Below are 19,709 nucleotides of genomic sequence, written 5' to 3' on the forward strand. Positions count from 1 at the left end.
TATAATTATGATGTTGTAGGGTTATACTCCTTTCGTCCCATATAAGAAGTCCTGTTGACTTTTATGCATTAATTTTATAAAAATGATATTTCGTACTTAATAAATAGTTAAAGAGATAAATTGCAAAATAAGAGAGAGAATAATGTAGAGAAGACTAACAAGTGCAGAAAAGTTAGCGTGACTCCACACGTGGGACGGATGGAGTATATAATATGACTAATATAACAAGTTAGATATTATAATATTGATTAAATTGGCAAAATAAAAATTAATTAATTAATCATGTTCACTCCGGACTAATTAATTGAACATTAGGTTCATAATCAAGCTTATGAACTTGACTAGAATGAATTCATGATCAAATAAAAACCCGACATTATTACAGGGAGCTTATAAGTGTATGTGAGAAAGTACCAAAGGCCGAATGAAAGCAACAATAAATATGACTTTAAGAAAACAAGTTATACTATGACCTTCGGAACTGATTTCTTGTGTGTAAGTATAACTAGTCATGTTGCAAGTAGAGCTTAGGATGTGTATGTTTGGAATGCTTTTGTGCTTAAGGCAACCGACACTCTTCTATCTTCCATATCTCCTTTGCATACTGGCCGATGGTTCGGTCGCTGCTAAACTTACCACTTCCTGCAGTGCTAAGTATCGACATCTTTGTCCATTTCTTTCTGTCCCTGAAACAGAAAGAAATTGGAAATTTTGAGCAAGAATGTTACCGGGCATTTGTTGGAGTTGTGTGGCAAGCAAACATATAATCAAAGCAACTAGGATACCATATCCAAACAAACATGTAGTCAAGCAATTAGGTTTAAAGACAAGTTTATTTAACATAAAGTAAAGTTGATATGGAAAATAATTCCTAGGAAAATGAATTTTAAATATATGATTCCTAGTAATTTACTTTTCCATGTTTGAAAAAATATCACGATATTAAATTTTAAAAGATAATGATAATAATCATAATGCATATGTTAAATAATTAGGTTAAGATTTTCTTAATACTCCCTCCGTCCCGCACTACTCGCACGTTTTATTTTCGGCATGGAGATTAAGAAATGAGTGTATAGCAAAGTCAAATATTACGGCTGTAGGTGAAAATTTTTACTAAAAATGCAAAATAGTGCAAATAACTTGGGACGCCCAGAAAGGAAATAAGTGCAAGCAGTCCGGAACGGAGGGAGTAAGTTACTAACATCATATTATTGATGTAATAAAAAAATAATATTAATTATTTATTAATATTATAACTGAATATAACTTATAATTAAAATTTAATTAAGACTTTCTTGATCAGTTATTAATTTATAATAAAATAATTCTAATAATAAGTAATTATTATTATTTTATATGATTCAAAATTTAAATAATTATACTATTAACTATATAATAAATTATTAATTATTATATTTAAGTATTATTCCTAATATAAATTAAAATAATACCTACATACACCTACAAAAAAATATATAAGTCCTAAAATAATACCTAAATATATAAGTCCTAAAAACTAGGAAAATATACCTAGAAAAAAACTAGAAATCAGAATCTTGAAAAGTTGTTGTACTATCTTTATTTTAATAATTATGATTATTTTCCCAATTTAATTAAAAATAAAAACAAATACCAAAATTTTAAAATTAAGGAATTAGATTACTTTTCCACAATAAATAAAGGGCAAATAAACATGCCCTAAATACGGGGATAAAATCATCAATTATTGATTCAGAACAAAAAAAGTCCTAATAACTAATTGACACGGGTATGAGATTAAATCCATATTGAACAATTTAACTGATAAATTCAATTTGTAATTTTATTAATCTAAATTCTTAATTGAATAATAGTTGCTATTTTCTATGCTTAACTATAGCATTTTTAAGATAAAATATTTGAATCTAGGATTTTTGATATCATCATTTCATTTTTTAGAACAGTTAGTTATAAAGAATTGAATAATCCTCAAGAACATTTATTTTCCGATACTTCAAGATTAAATTATGCATTTTCAGTTAATCATCCCCTTTCCTAAAGTTAATTAATCAATTTAGGCAAACACATACAATTATGCGTTGTACATGAAAGTTATACAGATGAGGATGAGGATTTCCAAATGGTGGACTACATTGACTTCGGTTCTGTGGGTTAACCGACAAACTGATAAGTTAATCAGTAACTGATCGGTTTATTGATTAATTGGTTAACCAACCTCATTTTAATATTGGTTTCGGTTATCATTTCAAGCATTTAGTTATGTTATTAACGGAACCGACCGAATATACTGTCTAATGTCACAGCATTTTATGTTGGGACCTAAAAAAGACATTCACAGCTTTTTCAACAAGGATTTTTCTGAAATTAAATCAAAACAATAATTAAACTCTATCTTATCGAAAGTTAACACATCTCTAAAAATTATATTTTCATTATAAATTCCTGATATTAACAAATCAAACATAAGATTAAAGCAAATTAGACATAAGACTAAAACACAGATATTAATCTAAAAGAAAGAGGAATAACAAAAATGAATTATATGTAATACTAATAATTATAAACAATAATTAGACATAAGATTAAAACTCCGGTACAGAACAAATTTTTTATTCTCAAATTTAAGTAATACTAATAATTATTTGTAAAACTGACTTATAATTTTAATGTAAGATTATTTTAAAATAGCCATGGAAAAATTCAAAATTGTTTTGGGACCATGCCCCCACCCCAACCACCCCGCCATGTAGCTCTGCCACAAAAATGCTAGTGTAGTTCGGAAAATGAGAAACATAAGAACATGGAGAAAATGGTCCAGAGTAGTATGAACTGTGATACGGCATGCTTGAGAGAAAAGATTAAGGAATTCTAAATCCTCACTCCCGTATGATCAATTTTTATGAATGTGTCGTATAATTTACGTTGAACGAAGCCAATATAAAAACCAATTACCAACCCCGTTTACAATGTAACTATGATATAGCTATAGAGGTTCAGTTACACTGACAATCTTTTCATAGAAAAAAATGTTATGTATTGCACATTTTAATCAAAAGAAAAAATAAATTCCTTTGTTTGGTGGCCTACGATTGACTGTTCTAATTACTCCATATTAGTAGATTCAATGGTGTGATTAGAAAGAATTTTCATTCACTTCCCAATTTATTTAAATGACAAGCACTAATTTTTATCACCTTGCAGAATATTAGTATTATAACTGGGAAGAGTTTCAGCAACTTACTTGTAAGCTTCATCCACCCTTGCCTGGGCGTCCATGTAGCTGGGGAAGTCATAACCGACAAGGAAATAATCGCCACGGCCAAAGCCAGAGTTCCCCTCGAGTGAGTCGAGCAGTGGGCTATAATCGTAGCTTCCAAATGCTCCAGATTTTATGAACTGTTTGGCCTCTTCAAATCGTGGATCTGGCTTAAACTACACAGTAAGGGAAATGAAAACTACACGGTTAGAGAAACGAAACATCATTTCTGGAATTCCGGAAGATGTAGAAAAGTACTACAACTAACAGCTGATATACTATTTCTGGAGACATGTTATATGGTTCCATGATTAATAGACATCAGTGGATAAAAATAACGTATTTACTGAATCTATTCTAACCATTTCAAGCATTTTTTTATAGTCAGTTGCAATTAATTTTTTATTTCACCTAAGCATACTAGTTCTAGTTCTCGGATCAATGAAAGAAGCCAAAGGTTTCGATATGCTAATCGAACCAGCTATGTAGAGTTGCATTTTATAGACTGGATAGAACATGTAAAATTTAGTAGAGTGGACATGAGTATTTATTTACCAGTCCTTGCTCTCTTTCTTTACGCAACCGGGGAACTTCATCAGCTGTGGCACCAAAGAGAAAGAAATTATCTTGACCAATTTCTTCTCTGATCTCAACATTAGCTCCGTCTAGGGTTCCAATAATGAGGCATCCATTGAGAGCGAATTTCATGTTGCTCGTGCCACTTGCCTCCATACCAGCTGTACTTATATGCTGTGATAGTTCACTTCCTGGAATAAGCACCTCAGCCACAGAGACATTGTAATTGGGCACAAAAACAACCTGAGATAATGGAAAATTTTGATAACAAAAAAGTAAGAAAGCAAGAGGGTGAAAGAAATGACAATACATATAATAAGCCGTCAGCAGGAATATTAACACATGCATGTTCAATATTCCATATTTATAAAGTAGAGTAGAGATATAGAAAGAAAAAGTGTTTGAGGTATTGTTAAAGGAGAACGTGGTCCACTTCATCAGAGAGAAATTGACCAAAAATCAAAGGTGATTAATTTTTACGAACGATCCAAAATGAAAAAAAAACACACACGACTAGCTAGTGTTTGTGGATGGAGGGAGTAAGACATTTGGATGCATACTAGAATACTACATACGAAGCAATCACACTTCAGTTTTAAGAGGAATTAGAGATATAGAGGGGGCATACCTTTAAAAAGGCATTGACTTCTGGATCAGTGTTCACAACAGCCCCAACATCGCTTACTAGCTTAACAATTCTTTTAGCATTTGTATATGTTGCAAAAGCTTTACCTCCGATCATGATGGTTCGAGGTGTTGTCTTTTCACGTTCTGCTGGGCTCATCTCCTGCGTCAGAGAAACTTATTTAAAAGCTACTATCAACAGAAAATTACTACCCGGATTGAATAATTTATAAGTTAGTATCAAAGAAGAGTTTTCATAGTAGCAAAAGTTCGCCTCACCTTCAATTTCTTGTACCTATAAACAGCACCCAAAATGTTTAACAGCTGCCTTTTGTACTCATGGATTCGTTTGATTTGGATATCAAAAAGTGAATTCGGGTCAATGCCAACACCAGTGACCTGAAGCACGTAATTTGCCAACCGCTGTTTGCTTGCCAATTTAGCTGCTTCCCACTCGGCTTGGAGTTCTGAACTGTCGGCAAACTTTGGAAAAACACAGTCAGTGCAATGGCTGATCCAGCAAGAAAGAATCCATCTAAACTATGATGATTGAATGGGAATATCATAATACATACTTGCCGTAGATTCACCAATAGGTCGAGATTATTAACCCATTGATCGGTTTTTAACCATTTGGTGATGATACTACTAAGCTCCGGGTTGCAAAATTTGAGCCATCGGCGGGGAGTTATACCATTGGTTTTGTTCTGAAATTTGGTAGGCCATACTTTGACGTAATCAGAGAACAATTCAGCCTTTAAGATGTCACTGTGCAGCTGTGCAACTCCATTCACCTGTAAGAAGAGAGAGGACAAAGACTCAGTTCCTAACCATTTTATGCTCATGATAAAAGTCGCAGAGCCTAAGCATCTTTATGCAGGATTGATACATAATAAAAATCATCAACGTATAACTGAAAAGCGCCGTGCTGGTGCATTGATGATTTAACATAATCGTGAACCTTATCCAGTCTTATAATATTCCAGTGCACCAGCCAAAATGATGTTTTCTGAGAATGAATTTTGTGGGTGTGAAGTGATGTATCGTAAATACAACTTCCCTGAGGATTCTGTTTAACATAATCCAGTTCCTTTTCAATATATGTATATGACAACACACGTAGAATATAAAAAAACCAGCATATAATTGAATTTAGTTGCTATTTCTAAGAAAGCTATTTGTTACATCCAATTAACCCACTTTAATTGGGATCGTCTCTCTTGTTTAGCAGAACAGATATCATCTTAAATTGTAAGGTATGAAGGAAATAAACTTAGAAAGATATTTGTTGCATCCAATTTACCCATTTTAGTTGGCATAGCTCATCTTGTTTAGCAGAACGGGTTATCTTCTTGAAAAGGATTTATAAGGCCATAATATTCTACGAAAGAAATAAACTCAAGTTTCTCAAGTAAGCAGCTTTTCCAAACTGAATCCCGCTTTATACATGAATGAACAGAGTCAAACTCTAACCGTATGAGCCGACACAACGCACAAGTTAGCCATTCGCACAACTGGTTTTTGCGGGTTGCTATCCAATACACGCAGATCAGAAATTTTTCCCTCAAGCTCAGGTTTTGTTGACTGAACCATTTTGATAAACTGCAAAAATAAGGTGACACTAAATTCAAGTTGAGTTGATGCATAGTTACAAAAAAGGATTTGGTTTAGACTATAAATTACCCTCTTATCGATTTCTTCAATAATTTCCATATGGCGTGGAAGAAGCTTCCACATGACAGCCTGCGACCATTTCTCCAGAGCCTCAGGCAGAACTGTATGGTTTGTATAAGCTATTGTCCTGGAAGAATATACAATGTTATATCTACAAGTCACATGACCACATTGGAAGGAAATAACACAATTTTAATATTAAGATACAACAATGAGTTCAACCAAGCAAGAAGCACCTGTTGGTTATATCCCAAGCTTCGTCCCATCCAAGGCCCTCATCATCCATCAAAAGACGCATCAGCTCCGGTATTGAAAGAGTTGGATGTGTGTCATTCAGTTGTACAGCGACCTTAAAAGGGAACTCAGACCACTGGATCTTATCCTTTCCGCCTAATCTCTCCTTAAATCTAGTAATGATGTCCTGAATTATTGATACCAAAATTAAATGAGAAGATCAACTACTACTATGAAATAGTGTCTGCTCAACAATATCTAAAAAACTTCTTGATTAGAAGGATCTACACACAAATGCGAAACAGGCTCACATACTTGGTAGTCAATTTTTTGAAGTAAAATCCAAAACATAAATAAATATTAACTCAAATAAAATGACATGAATTCATTAATGCAATGAAAACAATGAAAGCCGAGTAAAGATGCCCCCAAACCTGAAGTGATGCACTACACAGGAAATACTGCTGCTTCAGTCGTAAAAGTTTGCCATCTTCAGTAGCATCTCCAGGATACAGAACAGCACATATCTGGATGAATATGTATCTTGCATGAGTATTCAGAGGGACTTCATTTTATAAATTAAAAAGATGAACTGCTCTCTCTTTACCTGCTGAGCCCTTGAATGAAGCAATGCTGCAGATTCATATTTTCCATCATTGAACTCAAATAAATTGAAGTCCTCAGCCCTAGCTTTGGCTTCCCAGAGACGAAGGCTGTTAGTGTTCTTTGTTTTATAGCCGGGAATTGGTACATCATATGCAACAGCTTGTATGACCTCTCCACCGATCCATTTTCGTCTAAAATGTTTTCAGAAAGATCACATGAATAGGAATTCGTGAAGAGACTAAGGTTCATTATATCCACAAACTAATTGTATAATGATAAAATAAGGAGCATTTGACAGTTGCACTTACGAGCCATTAGGATTGATCTCAACTTGACCGAAAAATCTTATAGGGAAGATTACATCATGTCTAGGAATTTCCCAAGGACTGAACTTCTGTATTAGTTAATCAGGAAATGAATGATTACGATTATCCAAAAGAATGAGCTAATCTAGCATTAACAAAATTAGGATGTAGGTGCCAGTAGACCTCCAACCAATCTTCAGCGATTTCCTCTTGGCCTGTTTTGGTCATCAGTTGTTTGAATAGACCATATCTGTACCTCAAACCATATCCCCAAGCAGGTAAGCTCAAAGTAGCCATTGAGTCAAGGAAGCAAGAAGCAAGCCTACCAAGACCACCATTACCAAGTGCAGCATCCTTTTCCTGTTGCATTCAATTAAAACCAGCCTCAAGGCCCTCAACACATATTGGAAAGCAAATGAGAAAAGAATATTCAGAATCAATGCTTACAACAGAAACATTCAACAAAATGAAACCTAAAATCTTGCCTCTATGCTGACAAACTGCATAATGATCATAATTGAGTTGAATCAGGAGAATCAAGTAAAAAAGAGCACACCACCATGCCAGATTACTCTTCTGAAAATCTTGCTGAATGGCCATAAAGCTATGGCAATATCTTTTGCATGCAAATGAGTAATTTCACCAACTTACCTGTTCTGTTATTTCCTCAAGTGCATAACCGAGTTGCTTCAAAGCATTAGCATATGCATCTTGCACATCTAGGTTTCCAACTGCATTGGTCAAAGCTCGACCTTGGAGGTATTCCATGGAGAGATAGTATGTTTGCTTAGGCTTGACTTTGTGATAATGGCTATATGTGTCGTTCCATTGCTGTAATATTGTTAAAACAAAGGAATCAGTTTATATTTAAATGTAACATAACATCTGAAATCATACTCCAGAATACAGATACACATTAATATAAATTCAATCGTTTCCTAGAAATTTCGACGAAGGTTATGGTTTTAAGAATCTCTTGTGTATGTGAAACTAGATGGTAAAGCTCATATAATTCTTTTCCTCATCTTCAATAAATTATCAATGAAACTTTAGACTGGCATGAAATACTGATTTATTTGTTACTTTCTGAGAAATTTAAAGAATTTGAACCCTGAACTCCTGGAACAACCACTCAAGACTGAAATACTACCTTGATCAGCTGATCTCGAACACTTTCCGCCGTAGCATAGAACGCTTGCTCCGGCTCAAACTTGTAGGGAGAAAAGTGAGGGCTGTAGTGAGCATGATACTTGATATTAGATGCAATTTCAGCCGGCTCTGTGGCCTGCGGATTTGCAACCGGTGGAATCTTCTCCAAAATCTTAACCCTATCAGTCACACTACCATTCGCCTTCACTGTATCTGCCATGCCTGCTAGGTCTCACTAGCCTCTACAAAACAGGTGAAAGCAATGAATAGATGAATTCAACAACGGATGCTGTATCATATGTTTCTTCCATCAGAAAGGTTCTTCACGCGATTTTCATGAAATCAATTCACTATCACGACAAAAACAGCAGAAATTATGGAAACAATGCACGTCGGTGATACTCGCAAACAACACATAATTGAAGCCACAAGTTGAGAAAAAAGAAACGGCAATTCCATAGGTATAACAAAACAGCAAAACAGAAAAATTCACCGAATCATTGCACGTAGGTGATACTCGCAAACAATATAAATCCAAAGTGAAAACGAAACGACCATAGGTAGAAAGAAACAGCAAAACAGAAAAAATTCACCGAAACATTGCACGTCGGTGATACTCGCAAACAACACAAATCCTAAGTGACAAGTCGTGAAAAAAAGGAACGACAATTCCATAGGTAGAAGAGCAAAACATCACAAATTCACCAAAACATTTCCCGTCGGTGATACTCGCAAACCGAACTACTTTTCCAGCTCGCTTCCAGTACACAACACAAATTCAAACTCACAAGTTGTGAAAAAAAAAAGAAACGACAATTCCATAGGAAGAAACAGCATATTGAGATTAGTCGAAGGAACTGCCAAAAACTTAAATAAAAAAACAGACGATCTAGCTGAATATGACAAAGCAACTCTCAAATCACATAAAAAGCAGAAAAGGCAAGCAGATTACCAGCCGCTCGCTCCGAATCTGAATGGATCGCGATGATAATGCAATTGAAGCTGCAACTAAACGCCTCAAATTCGAGCTATTTAACGAGTGGAATAAGAGAATTATGCGAGGGAGATATTTTAGAGAGAGAAAGTGACAGAAAGGCGAAAAGGCGAAAGTGTGTGTAACGGCAGCTCTGGTTTTGTGGTCATGAGTGATTTGGTGGAGAGTGGGATTCCGAAGGTTATAAATATCAGTGAAGAGGGAGAAGACGACGCCACCTCCGATGAAAGATCACAATTCGATTTAAGTATATTAGTAGAGCCTAATGCTTAGCGAGCTTGTACGTTTCAGTCCACAAAGTAGTAATCGTCAACCTTTTTTCAATTGAGTTTTTAATCCTGTCTCAATATAAACTTAAAAACAAATTATGTAAACTGTTGGGTTATTATTTGATGAATTTTAGCAGATCTTTTTTGATGATTTTTTAACTCAAATTAAATTATAAAAAAAGCTTGAAATTTTATTTTGGTGTTCATTTTATGATTCGTGGCCTTTTGGTTAAGATGATATACTGTCAAACACTTATATTGACTGGTTTAATTGAAAATGTATTACACTATAAAATACTAGTAACTTTGTAAAAGGAGTCGTAGTTAATGGCTCGACACGTGTGGAGTGACGGTGGAGTGTAGATGGCAAAAGCGCGCGCATTGTCACGAGATTTGTCCCGCATTTTTATGTGAGCTTTGAGATTGATGCTCTCAGACTAGGGCTTCACACTCTATTAATTTTTTTATTTCAAATACAATAGTCAAAATCACCATGTCATAATAATTGAGCTAATTTTTTGACATCAAATTTAAAAATAGTACTACTAGTATTTTATAAATTGAATGGATAAAAAATAGAGATAATAATGAAAAAATATTACTCCTAGTAGAGCATTAGCAATGGGGCGCCCCTAAAGCCCGTCTTATGCATCGCCACGTCAGCATTTTATCCTCCTACCCTTCCACCTGGAGTGGGGCGTCCTATAAGTCGGCCTAAGTATTTTCTTTATTTGAATATTTAAATAACTACAAAAATTGGAAAAAACATTCATTTCATTTAAAATTAATACATTACAATACGAATTAAAAAAATACGTATTCTCAACGACGGCGGTTACAGGCCCAAACTTCTTCAACCATGTCGTTCATGAGCTGAGCATGGTCTTGTTGGTGTTGCATTGAGGCCTGTCTAGACAGAACCTCATTGAAGCCCGTCGGTAATCCTCGAGCGTGGGGCGCGGTCGCCGTGCTGGAGCTAGATCCACCTTCATCATCGGCCCAATCGGTGACGCTTCCACCTTCGTGTTCGACTATCATGTTGTGCAAGATTATGCACGCATACATGGCATCAACGATGATTTCCTCGGACCAGAAACGCGCCGCCCTTTCACTATTGCCCACCGTGATTGGAGCACACCAAATGCCCGCTCCACATCCTTCCGCGCCGCCTCCTGCTTTTGCGCAAATAAAACTCTCTTCTCACCCATTGGGCAACTGATCGTCTTCAGAAAAACAGGTCACCTTGGGTATTTGCCATCGGCCAAGTAGTACCCCATGTGATATTGACGCCTGTTGGCAGTGAACTCGAAGCCCTTTCGAAGACGAAGACAATGCTTTTAGAGGATTCCAGAGAAAACGCCCGACCGGGCGATTTTTAAGGGGAAAACGCCCGACCGGGCGTTTTGGTCGCGAACTCCAGAAAGTTCGCCCGACCGAGCGTTTTGGCGACTTAAAATCGCCCGGTCGGGCGATGTGTTCTGCGAGATTGAAATTGCTATTATTTCCGCCCCGGGTATAAAAGGAGACCTAGGTTTTCGACCTCAACATATCATACACGCCCCATAGCAGCTTTTGAAGGTTTGGAGAGTGGAATTGAGAGGAAAGGCGTCCCGATCCTCAACAAGATTGAAGACGAAGACGAATTTCCGTTCAATCCACCCTTGAGAGTATTTTCATTGGTTTTCATGTTTTATTCAATGACTATGGTTTATTCTTATGTTTTTGAGTTGAATATGAGTAGCTAAATCATTTGTAGAGTTTTGGTGAGGACTACAATGAACACTTGTGATTAATTCAATAGCTTTTGGTTACCTATGCTCTTGTGGTTATTTTGCTTCATTCTTGTGCCTTTCAATTCAATTGCCTAGCTAACAATTGGATATATTGACCTAGTTTTGAGTAATCGAGAGATACCTAATTAGGATTGATAAAAGAATGAACAACACCTAGATAATTTGCATTCGAGAGAAGGAATTCTAGAGTGAGGGCTTGAATCTTTTGTGTATAGGAGTTAATTGTGAAGTATTAGAAGGAGACTTCAATATTAATAGTTAATCAACGGGTTGAGTGCACTCGAGAGGGGGCTTAGCCTAGAATAGCGATTGTCCTACTAATCCTAGAGACTTCAACGGGTAATCAAAGTTGTTGAGTTGTTTACATTGTGGGTATTGTAGTCGGATCCAAAGCTCCACCTCGTTCTCTTATTTGGAACTTTATCTTTTGTCTTTTGTTTTACTTTGTTTATGTTTAATAGTTAAATATCAAAACCAAACATTTGCTTTGTCTAAATAGTAGTTGAAATCGGTTCGTGGTACTTGAGTTTACACAATTTGTCTCTGTGGGATACGATACTCTTGCTTACTTTGTGCTACACTAGCCCAGTACACTTGCGGGAATTTCTTGTGTTAAAATAAGTTGAGTCAAGTACCCCATGTGATATTGACGCTTGTTGGCAGTGAACTCGATGGCCGGGCCGTTGCCATTGCATTGCTCGGTGAAGAGGGTGGATTAGTTGAGGACGTTGATGTCGTTGTTCAATCCCGCTACACTGAAGTAAGCATGCCAGATCCAGAGCCGATAGTCAGGGACGACTTCGAAGATCATCGTCGGATGACTGCCATTGTATCAACTAGTAAATTGACCTCTCCACGCCCTCGGACAATTCTTCCACTCCCAGTGCATACAGTCGATGCTCCCTAGCATCCTAGGAAAGCCGTGCACCGTCTCGTGCATCTTCATCAGGTCCTGGAAATGCACAGCAGTCGGCTTTCGCGAATATGTGTCGATGTAAGCCTCCACAACTCCCCTACAAAATCTCTTCAGGCACTCGCGGCCAGTTGTCTTCCCGACGTGAAGGTACTCGTCGAACATGTCCGTCGTGGTGCCGTAGGCCAACTGCCGGAGTGCAACCGTGCACTTCTGCAACGGCGTAAGTCCGGGTCTACCGATGCCATCTTCTCGATACTGGAAGTATTCATCACGTGACTCCAACGTCTGGACAATCCTGAGAAAAAGATAACGATGCATTCTAAACCAGCGGTAAAAAACAGTCGGGTCCCACCGTGGTTACTCTGCAAAATAGTCTGCAAATAGACGTTCGTGAGCTACAGCGTGTTCGCGGCGGACAAATGTCCGACGTCGAATAAGCCTGGGGATCTGCTCCGCCGCCGCTGCCTCCTCCTTGCGCTGCATTTCGGCTAAGCAATCCACCATTGCGTCAATGACGGCATCGAATAAGGCTCGCGTCAAGGTCCGACTAACGCCTTCCGAGGTACTCCAGTCATTGTCGTGGTTCATTTTTGTTTGTGAGAGATTATCGAAATATTCGTATGGAATGTGAGAGATGAGAGAAATGTTCGTATGAAAAATAGAATGACAAACGAGATTTAAATAGACAAAGATTTGGAAAAAAATGAAAACGCGTTGAATCTTCCGCGCCATCGTCCCGTCGCCCACAATGGGCGGACGATAGGGCAGACGATGCATCGTCCGCGCACCCACAACTGATGCTTCGGGCGCGCCATCGTCCGCCCATTGCGGATGCTCTTAATTGATTTTTGCTACATTGACTTATCTACCTTACACTTTAATGCAATGTTAGTAAGTACGTAAATTTTAGTAGGAGTACTAGTTTATTGCTTAAGATGGTAAATGAATCGAAAGTCTTTCCTTTAGAAGTAAATCGTAAAATATTATCTATATATTATACGTATATAAGTAAAATACAAAAAATCACATCCCTCACCGAAACCATGTGAGCTCAAGTAAATATAGCTAAAAAGTAAGCCGAATGTAGCATAATATTATAGCGACACAAGTATGTGTATTAAGCCGGAACGACCTATTCATCTAATTCAATTCAACTAAATAATAGACAAACTAACGTGTTTAGGTTTGCGTCAAATTAGTACTCCATAAACTTTATAATAATACTCCCTCCGTCCTATGTTACTTGCTCTGTTCCTTTTTGGCTTGTCAAACTCCTTATACAATTTATAGTTTAAGTTAGAATTAATGCATTTAATTAATATATTAGATTAAGTTAAGAGCTCATTTATTAAGTGTTGTCTCATTACACTTAAAATTCTAATTTAATTACACTAAATCAATCCCAAATTTACGGCCTAAAATGAAAAGTGTGAGTAACATGGGACGGATGAAGTATTAGCAATAGAAGAAAACCCTCACACGTATTGTGCAAATTAGAGGTAATCAATTTAATGTATCAGACAAAATTTAGTCTATGATATATTGTTCTATCGAATAGCAAATACTTAGGGTTCGTTTCTTTGGCATGTTAGGGGTAGATAGTCTCCACTATCTACCCTAAAGTCCATGTTTGATTGACATGTTGGTCTTCCACACGACCCAGTATTCAATACCACAACCCGAAATTGTTGGTGTTTTTTATTCCAAAAAAGTCGATATCCCTATACCCGTTGAACGTTGCGATTGTGCTTTATCCTCAAAAAAATGATAGGACCTCTCACCATTATATGACAAAAATACCCCACAACTATCCAGTTTCGATAACCAGTCGGATTTAACTACGGGCAAAGATCTTCCTGCTACCGTCCGTCGTCGTAGGTTGTAGAGTCGACACAAGAATGAAAATTTGGGGATGAATTATGTATTTGAGTAACGGTTGAAAAGGGAGGCGCGGACTTAATTTTGGGGACGTGCCAAATAGGATTTTTGAGGACAATTTGGGAATTATGAATAATTACTAAGGCTAGTTTTGGCAATAGATATTTGTATCTAACATCTCAGTGTGTCATACCAAACAGAGGTATTGCAAACATATGATACGTATAGTGACAAACAAACGGATGAAGGTGATTACTGTGCAAAACAGAAAACATAAAAATAGTGTTGACTATATGCTAACATATGTTAGACCAACATGACAAACAAATGTGCCCTAGTCTCAACACAATGCCACGTGATATTAGTGTTAGTCCTAAAAGTCTTAATATCCCTCTACGACAAAACTAATCTCGGGTAACATGGGACCATTATAATCTTGAATAACCTTACACAAGTGTACCAAACTTGAATAATAAAGTTAGTAAGACAGTAAAACACAAAATATTCGTGGATATATTTTGCTGAAAAAATTGAGCTGAAATAGCAGCAAGCCAGCAACGAAGAGTCGAACTTCCATATTTGATGTTACAAAATAGGTAAATTGACTGACCTTTTTTCCCATGGCAAAATAGCCAAATCTACTGTTATTACAATCCTGTCTCGTCTCCGAGGGTCTCCTGAAAACAGCAGCAACGAAGAGTCGAACATCCACATTTGATGGCACAAAACAGTAGTGCAGAAGCAGAAACCATCCATACAACTTCAGCCAAAAATATGGAGTTCTGATACTAGTCTAGTCAAATTTGGTTATACATGAATCAACTGACATTTTTTCCATGGCAAAAATAGCCAAATTTACAGTTATTTACAATCCTATCTCATCTCCGAGGGTGCTCATCAGTCTGTTTGTACACAAAATATGAACGATACTCTATCTACAGTCAAATGCATTCATTAACCGTATAGCCCTTCCAGAACCCGGATCACACGTAGTCCTCTTAAACTAGATGGCCAAACAAGCAGAACTTGTAAAATATGACAAGAGCTAAGCAGAAGTTTCATCATCAAAATTGAGCCTTTCTCCAGTAGAGAAGACATTGTAAAATACTGCCATTAACTTCAGCGAAGTTTTGAATGATAAAGCGCTAGCCATTAACTTCACCGCTAACAACCGCCAGTTTAAAATGAGGTGCTATCTTGTCGACGACATCTATCCGAAGTGGCCAACCTTCGTGAAGACGTTCAACATGCCGATAAACGAAAAACAGGCTCTTTTTGTGCAAAAGCAAGAGGCTGCTCGCAAGGATGTGGAGAGAGCGTTCGGGGTTCTACAAGCTCGATTCCACCTTATCAAATCTCCGGCTCGTACGTGGTTTATGGAGAATATAGTCGACATCATGTATGCGTGCATAATCTTGCACAACATGATTGTCGCCGACGAAGGACCTGAGGCGGGAAATTGGTTCGACCCTGAAATCCCGGGAAGCTCTTCCGTAAGTAGTCCGCCTCGCAGTGGAGTGCATCCTTCTTTGCAAGAGCGGATGTGTGTTCCGGCAAGAACACGTGATTCTATGGCCCATGCCCAACTCTAGGAGGATCTAATGGAGCACATTTGTGCAAAATTTGGCAATCGTTAGACAATCACTACATTATTTTCCATGATTATGCGGATTTCAATAAATTGTAATATTAGGATTTCAATTATATATTTTTCGTATTTTTGGATGTTAATTTTTGTGATTTTTAATGATTTTATGAATTATTAGTATTAATTTAATATTTCAATGAATATTAATTGAATTTGTTGAAAATAAAAATAAAAAATAAAATTGAATGAATAGGTAAGAGATGAGATGGTTAAAAGATGGAGCGTCAGTCTCTTAGTTAAAGAGATAGAGTACGGTTAAGAGGAGTCGACTTCTCTTTTTTACTAGGATACTCTCTCTCTCTAGCCATCGCTCTTTCTCTCTCATCGAATCTGAGCAGCAGACAGTGAAAGACTCAGACTTGAGTCATCCTCAGGCCTACATTCCTACTCTGTAATCCTCCCACACACTCACACCGTGTCACACGCACACAGCTGCTATTGCATCTGCGTATGCAGTCAATCCCTTTTCTCATCCAATGACAATCCGACCCGATTCCCGATCTCGGATCCGAGCCCGCGCCGCCGCACGAGCCACCCGGCGCCTCTCCCCCTGCTACCGCCACCCCGACGATCCAATCACCGGCGGAATCTGCGCATCATGTCTCCGCGAGCGTCTCTCCGGCCTCGACGGCGCCGTCCCCATTTCAACCTCGCCGGAGCTCCGCCGCAGCAGGTCAGTGGTTTCTACTTCCGGATGCGAAGCCTCCTCCGGCGGCCTCAGCGAGCGGAGGCGCAATTCGTGCGACGTGCTTTCCGCTGGGGGCTCGCTGTCTAATCTGTTCGATGTGGACGATCTGAAGAGCAGATCGGAGAGTGAGGCGAAGGTTGAATCGAAGAATGTAGGGCTCTCGAGGGTCACTTACACTGTGATCGAGCTGGAGAAGAAGACTCGGGATCGGATTAGGGTTTCTGATGATGGGTTTGAGGGTTTGAATGCCGGTTGTGCTGATAGTGATGGGGATGGTGAAGAAGGGGAATTTAAGTCGATGAAAGAGTATATAGATCTCGAATTTGGGAATAAGAGTAAGAAAAGTAAGGATTTGAGAGATATTGCTGGGAATATCTTTGGAGCAGCATCGGTTTTCAGTAAGAAACTACGGAAGTGGAGGCAAAGGAATAGCAAGATAAAGGAGGATACAAACAATGGTGTTGTTGCTGGCAATGATGGGGAGAGTAAGCAGTTTGGTGATGGGCGAAAATTGGGGGAAAATCACAGTGAGATTGTGGGGAGAAGATCGTGTGACATAGAGCCGAGGTTTTCGGTTGATGGTGGTCGGATTTCGTTTGAGGAGCCGAGAGCTTCGTGGGATGGGTATATGATAGCAAGAACAATCCCGAGGCTCGCTCCAATGTTCTCTGTTGTTGAGAATGGAATCTTGGGGAAAGCTGGCAGGTTTGAGAATCACAGATTGTCTGTTGATGGGCCAATGCATTCGATTATAGAGGACGAGAGTAGCTCTGGAGCTTCGGGTTCTGGCCACTCGAATTCAGATTCCTCGAGGCTCAGTAGCTTTGATCGGTCTAGCTCTGTTAGGAGCTTCGGAAAGAAAGGGATACGTTTGGAGGATCATGGGGTTTCGTCCCCTGCAAACGTGAAGTTGGTGATCACAGAGGAGGAGTTGAAAGATTGGCATTTGAGTTCGGGTAGAGATGATGAGCTAGAAAAGCTTGGATCTGTATCAAGAAGTGGTGGTGGTGAAGGTGCTGGTAACATAAACTTGTCAGCGAAGAAATCTGTTAGGTGGCGTAAAGTTTGCACTGTGCTAGGCTTCAGAAACAGGAATCGCGAGAATGTGGGTGAGACCTTAAGGGGAGATGCAGCAGATCCTTCCACGGATGCTGCTCGTGAGAAGCAAGCAGAGGAGGCTAGTGAGCTTCTTAGAGATGTTGGTGATTGGAAGCTCACACGAAGCAGTAGTGTTGCAGCTTCGAGAAAGTCATGTGATGCCCCCGGATCATATTATGCAAGGAGGAGGAGTGTCGACAATGCAGTTGGATTCACACTCAGTGAGAAGGGGGATTTCAAGCTGGAAAGAAACAGGAGCATGAAGTTCCCGTCTGTTGATCTTGACAACGGTGTTACACCATTCTACATGACACCATTGTGGAGCATGAGGAATAGCAAGTCGGGGAAGTTCAAATTCCAGAACTCACACTCCATTGCTGGGAATCTCTTGCGATTGAACTGACTTGAGGTAGCCAAATTATTCTCAGCATCGTTATTAATTCGTGAGTTTTACATTCCGTTTGTGCACCAAAGTATGTAATACTGTCAAACTGTTTGCAGTGCTCTTTTATTAACACGAAAGTATAAGTTTCTTCGTTTTCTTGCCTGGTTTATCTCTGCTGCCCTTGTTTATTTGAATCTGTTATTAGCTAGGAGGAGTTGTGGGATCTGAACTGCATATGCCTGTTTCGCTATATGAAGTTCTACTTTCTCGTTTATGCACCAAATTAACACGAAAGTATGGGTTTCTTTGTTTTCTTGCCTGGTTTATCTCTGCTGCCCTTGGTTTATCTGAATATTTTGTTAGCTAGGAGAAGCTTTGGCATCTAAACTGCATATGCCTGTTTTTCGATTTAGCTCGATAAGGCATATGGAGTTTTACTTTCCGTTTATGCACCAAAGTATGTAATATGTAAGATAAACTGTTTGCAATGCTCGTTTATTAGCACGACAGTATAGGTTTCTTCATTTGCGTGCATGGTTTATTGCTGTTGCCCTTGTTTATTTGAATCTTTTGAACTCTGAGAAGTTGTTGGATCTGCATATGCTTGTAGTGGATTTAGCCGGATAAGCAAGATCATTACTATAAATGTGGAAATGGTGCAAAATCTACTACTCCCTCCGGGGGAAGATCCCCTGCTGTGGTTAATAACACTGCTCCGTCCTGGCTAAGATAAAATGAAGTGAATTAAACATAAAAAAAGTTGGCAGAAGTGTTGCGTTTAGTTTATAAATTTGTGCGTTTTAAGCCCCGCACGCCCTGCTGTGTTATTAACCACAGCAGGGGATCCTCCTCCACTCCCTCTGTCCTGGCTAAGAAGATAAATTTCTTAGTCGGCACGGAATTTTAGGAATGTTGTTAATTGGAGAGAAAGAATGAGTGTAAGCATTAAATGTAGAGAGAATGAGAGTTGAATATTTAATTGAAGGGAGGAAAAAATAGTTGAGTGTATGAATTGGAGATACAAAGTTATCAAAAATGGAAATGTGTCATCTTGGTTGAGACAAATTAAAAAGGAAATTGCGTCATCTTAGTTGGGAGTTGGGACAGAGGGAGTATATCATTTACATCGTTACCGTATCATATTGTTGCTTAAATTGCTAAGGTTCAGTTTATGTGGCATTAATTTGTAAATAGATAGTTAATTCGAGCATTCTGTGCCTCCTCGACCGAACTGCACCGTGTTGTCCAGTGTCCAGTCCCATTTCCGATAAAAGATGAGGATTGTCCGATAGGTAAAAATGGTGTTGTATTGTCAATTCTTCCATCCGCAATCTACTTTTGAGCAGCACGGATTTTACCCTTAAAACAAGGATGTCAAAACTATTATTCATGTTACAGCAAAAGTACGGAGCTAGCAAAAGTATGGAGCTGAGTGTGCTCTCTCATGACACATTTTTTAAAATAAAAACATTATCCTCTCAACTTTATTCTCTCTATACTCAACTCACAAAACAAAACTAAAATTACATAAACTCACCTGCCAAATAGAAAATGCTCCACTTAGAATGGAATGAAGCGAGTAAACAATAACCATGAAGTATATCTACATTTCC

At 38.2% G+C, this 19,709-nt stretch overlaps 2 protein-coding genes across 2 annotated transcripts; one reads left to right on the forward strand and one right to left on the reverse strand.

Moving 5' to 3' along the window:
• Positions 1-248: 248 nt before the first annotated feature.
• LOC121746785 (alpha-glucan phosphorylase, H isozyme-like) lies at positions 249-9,648 on the reverse strand. The gene is made up of 16 exons (XM_042140718.1): positions 9,380-9,648; positions 8,429-8,669; positions 7,930-8,109; positions 7,462-7,638; positions 7,282-7,367; positions 6,975-7,164; positions 6,802-6,894; positions 6,370-6,554; positions 6,143-6,260; positions 5,933-6,061; positions 5,035-5,253; positions 4,739-4,942; positions 4,464-4,622; positions 3,815-4,078; positions 3,245-3,435; positions 249-686 (listed from the first exon to the last, which is right to left on the reverse strand). The coding sequence occupies exons 2-16, from the start codon at positions 8,645-8,647 to the stop codon at positions 560-562; spliced, it is 2,541 nt and encodes an 846-aa protein (XP_041996652.1). The 5' UTR covers positions 8,648-8,669; positions 9,380-9,648; the 3' UTR covers positions 249-559.
• A 6,565-nt stretch (positions 9,649-16,213) lies between these two features.
• On the forward strand, positions 16,214-18,248 carry LOC121748529 (protein OCTOPUS-like). Its single transcript, XM_042142944.1, has one exon. The coding sequence runs from the start codon at positions 16,402-16,404 to the stop codon at positions 18,112-18,114; it is 1,713 nt and encodes a 570-aa protein (XP_041998878.1). The 5' UTR covers positions 16,214-16,401; the 3' UTR covers positions 18,115-18,248.
• The last annotated feature ends 1,461 nt before the right edge of the window (positions 18,249-19,709 follow it).

Source organism: Salvia splendens, chromosome 9, assembly GCF_004379255.2.
Source record: "Salvia splendens isolate huo1 chromosome 9, SspV2, whole genome shotgun sequence".
NCBI classification, from domain to species: domain Eukaryota; kingdom Viridiplantae; phylum Streptophyta; class Magnoliopsida; order Lamiales; family Lamiaceae; genus Salvia; species Salvia splendens.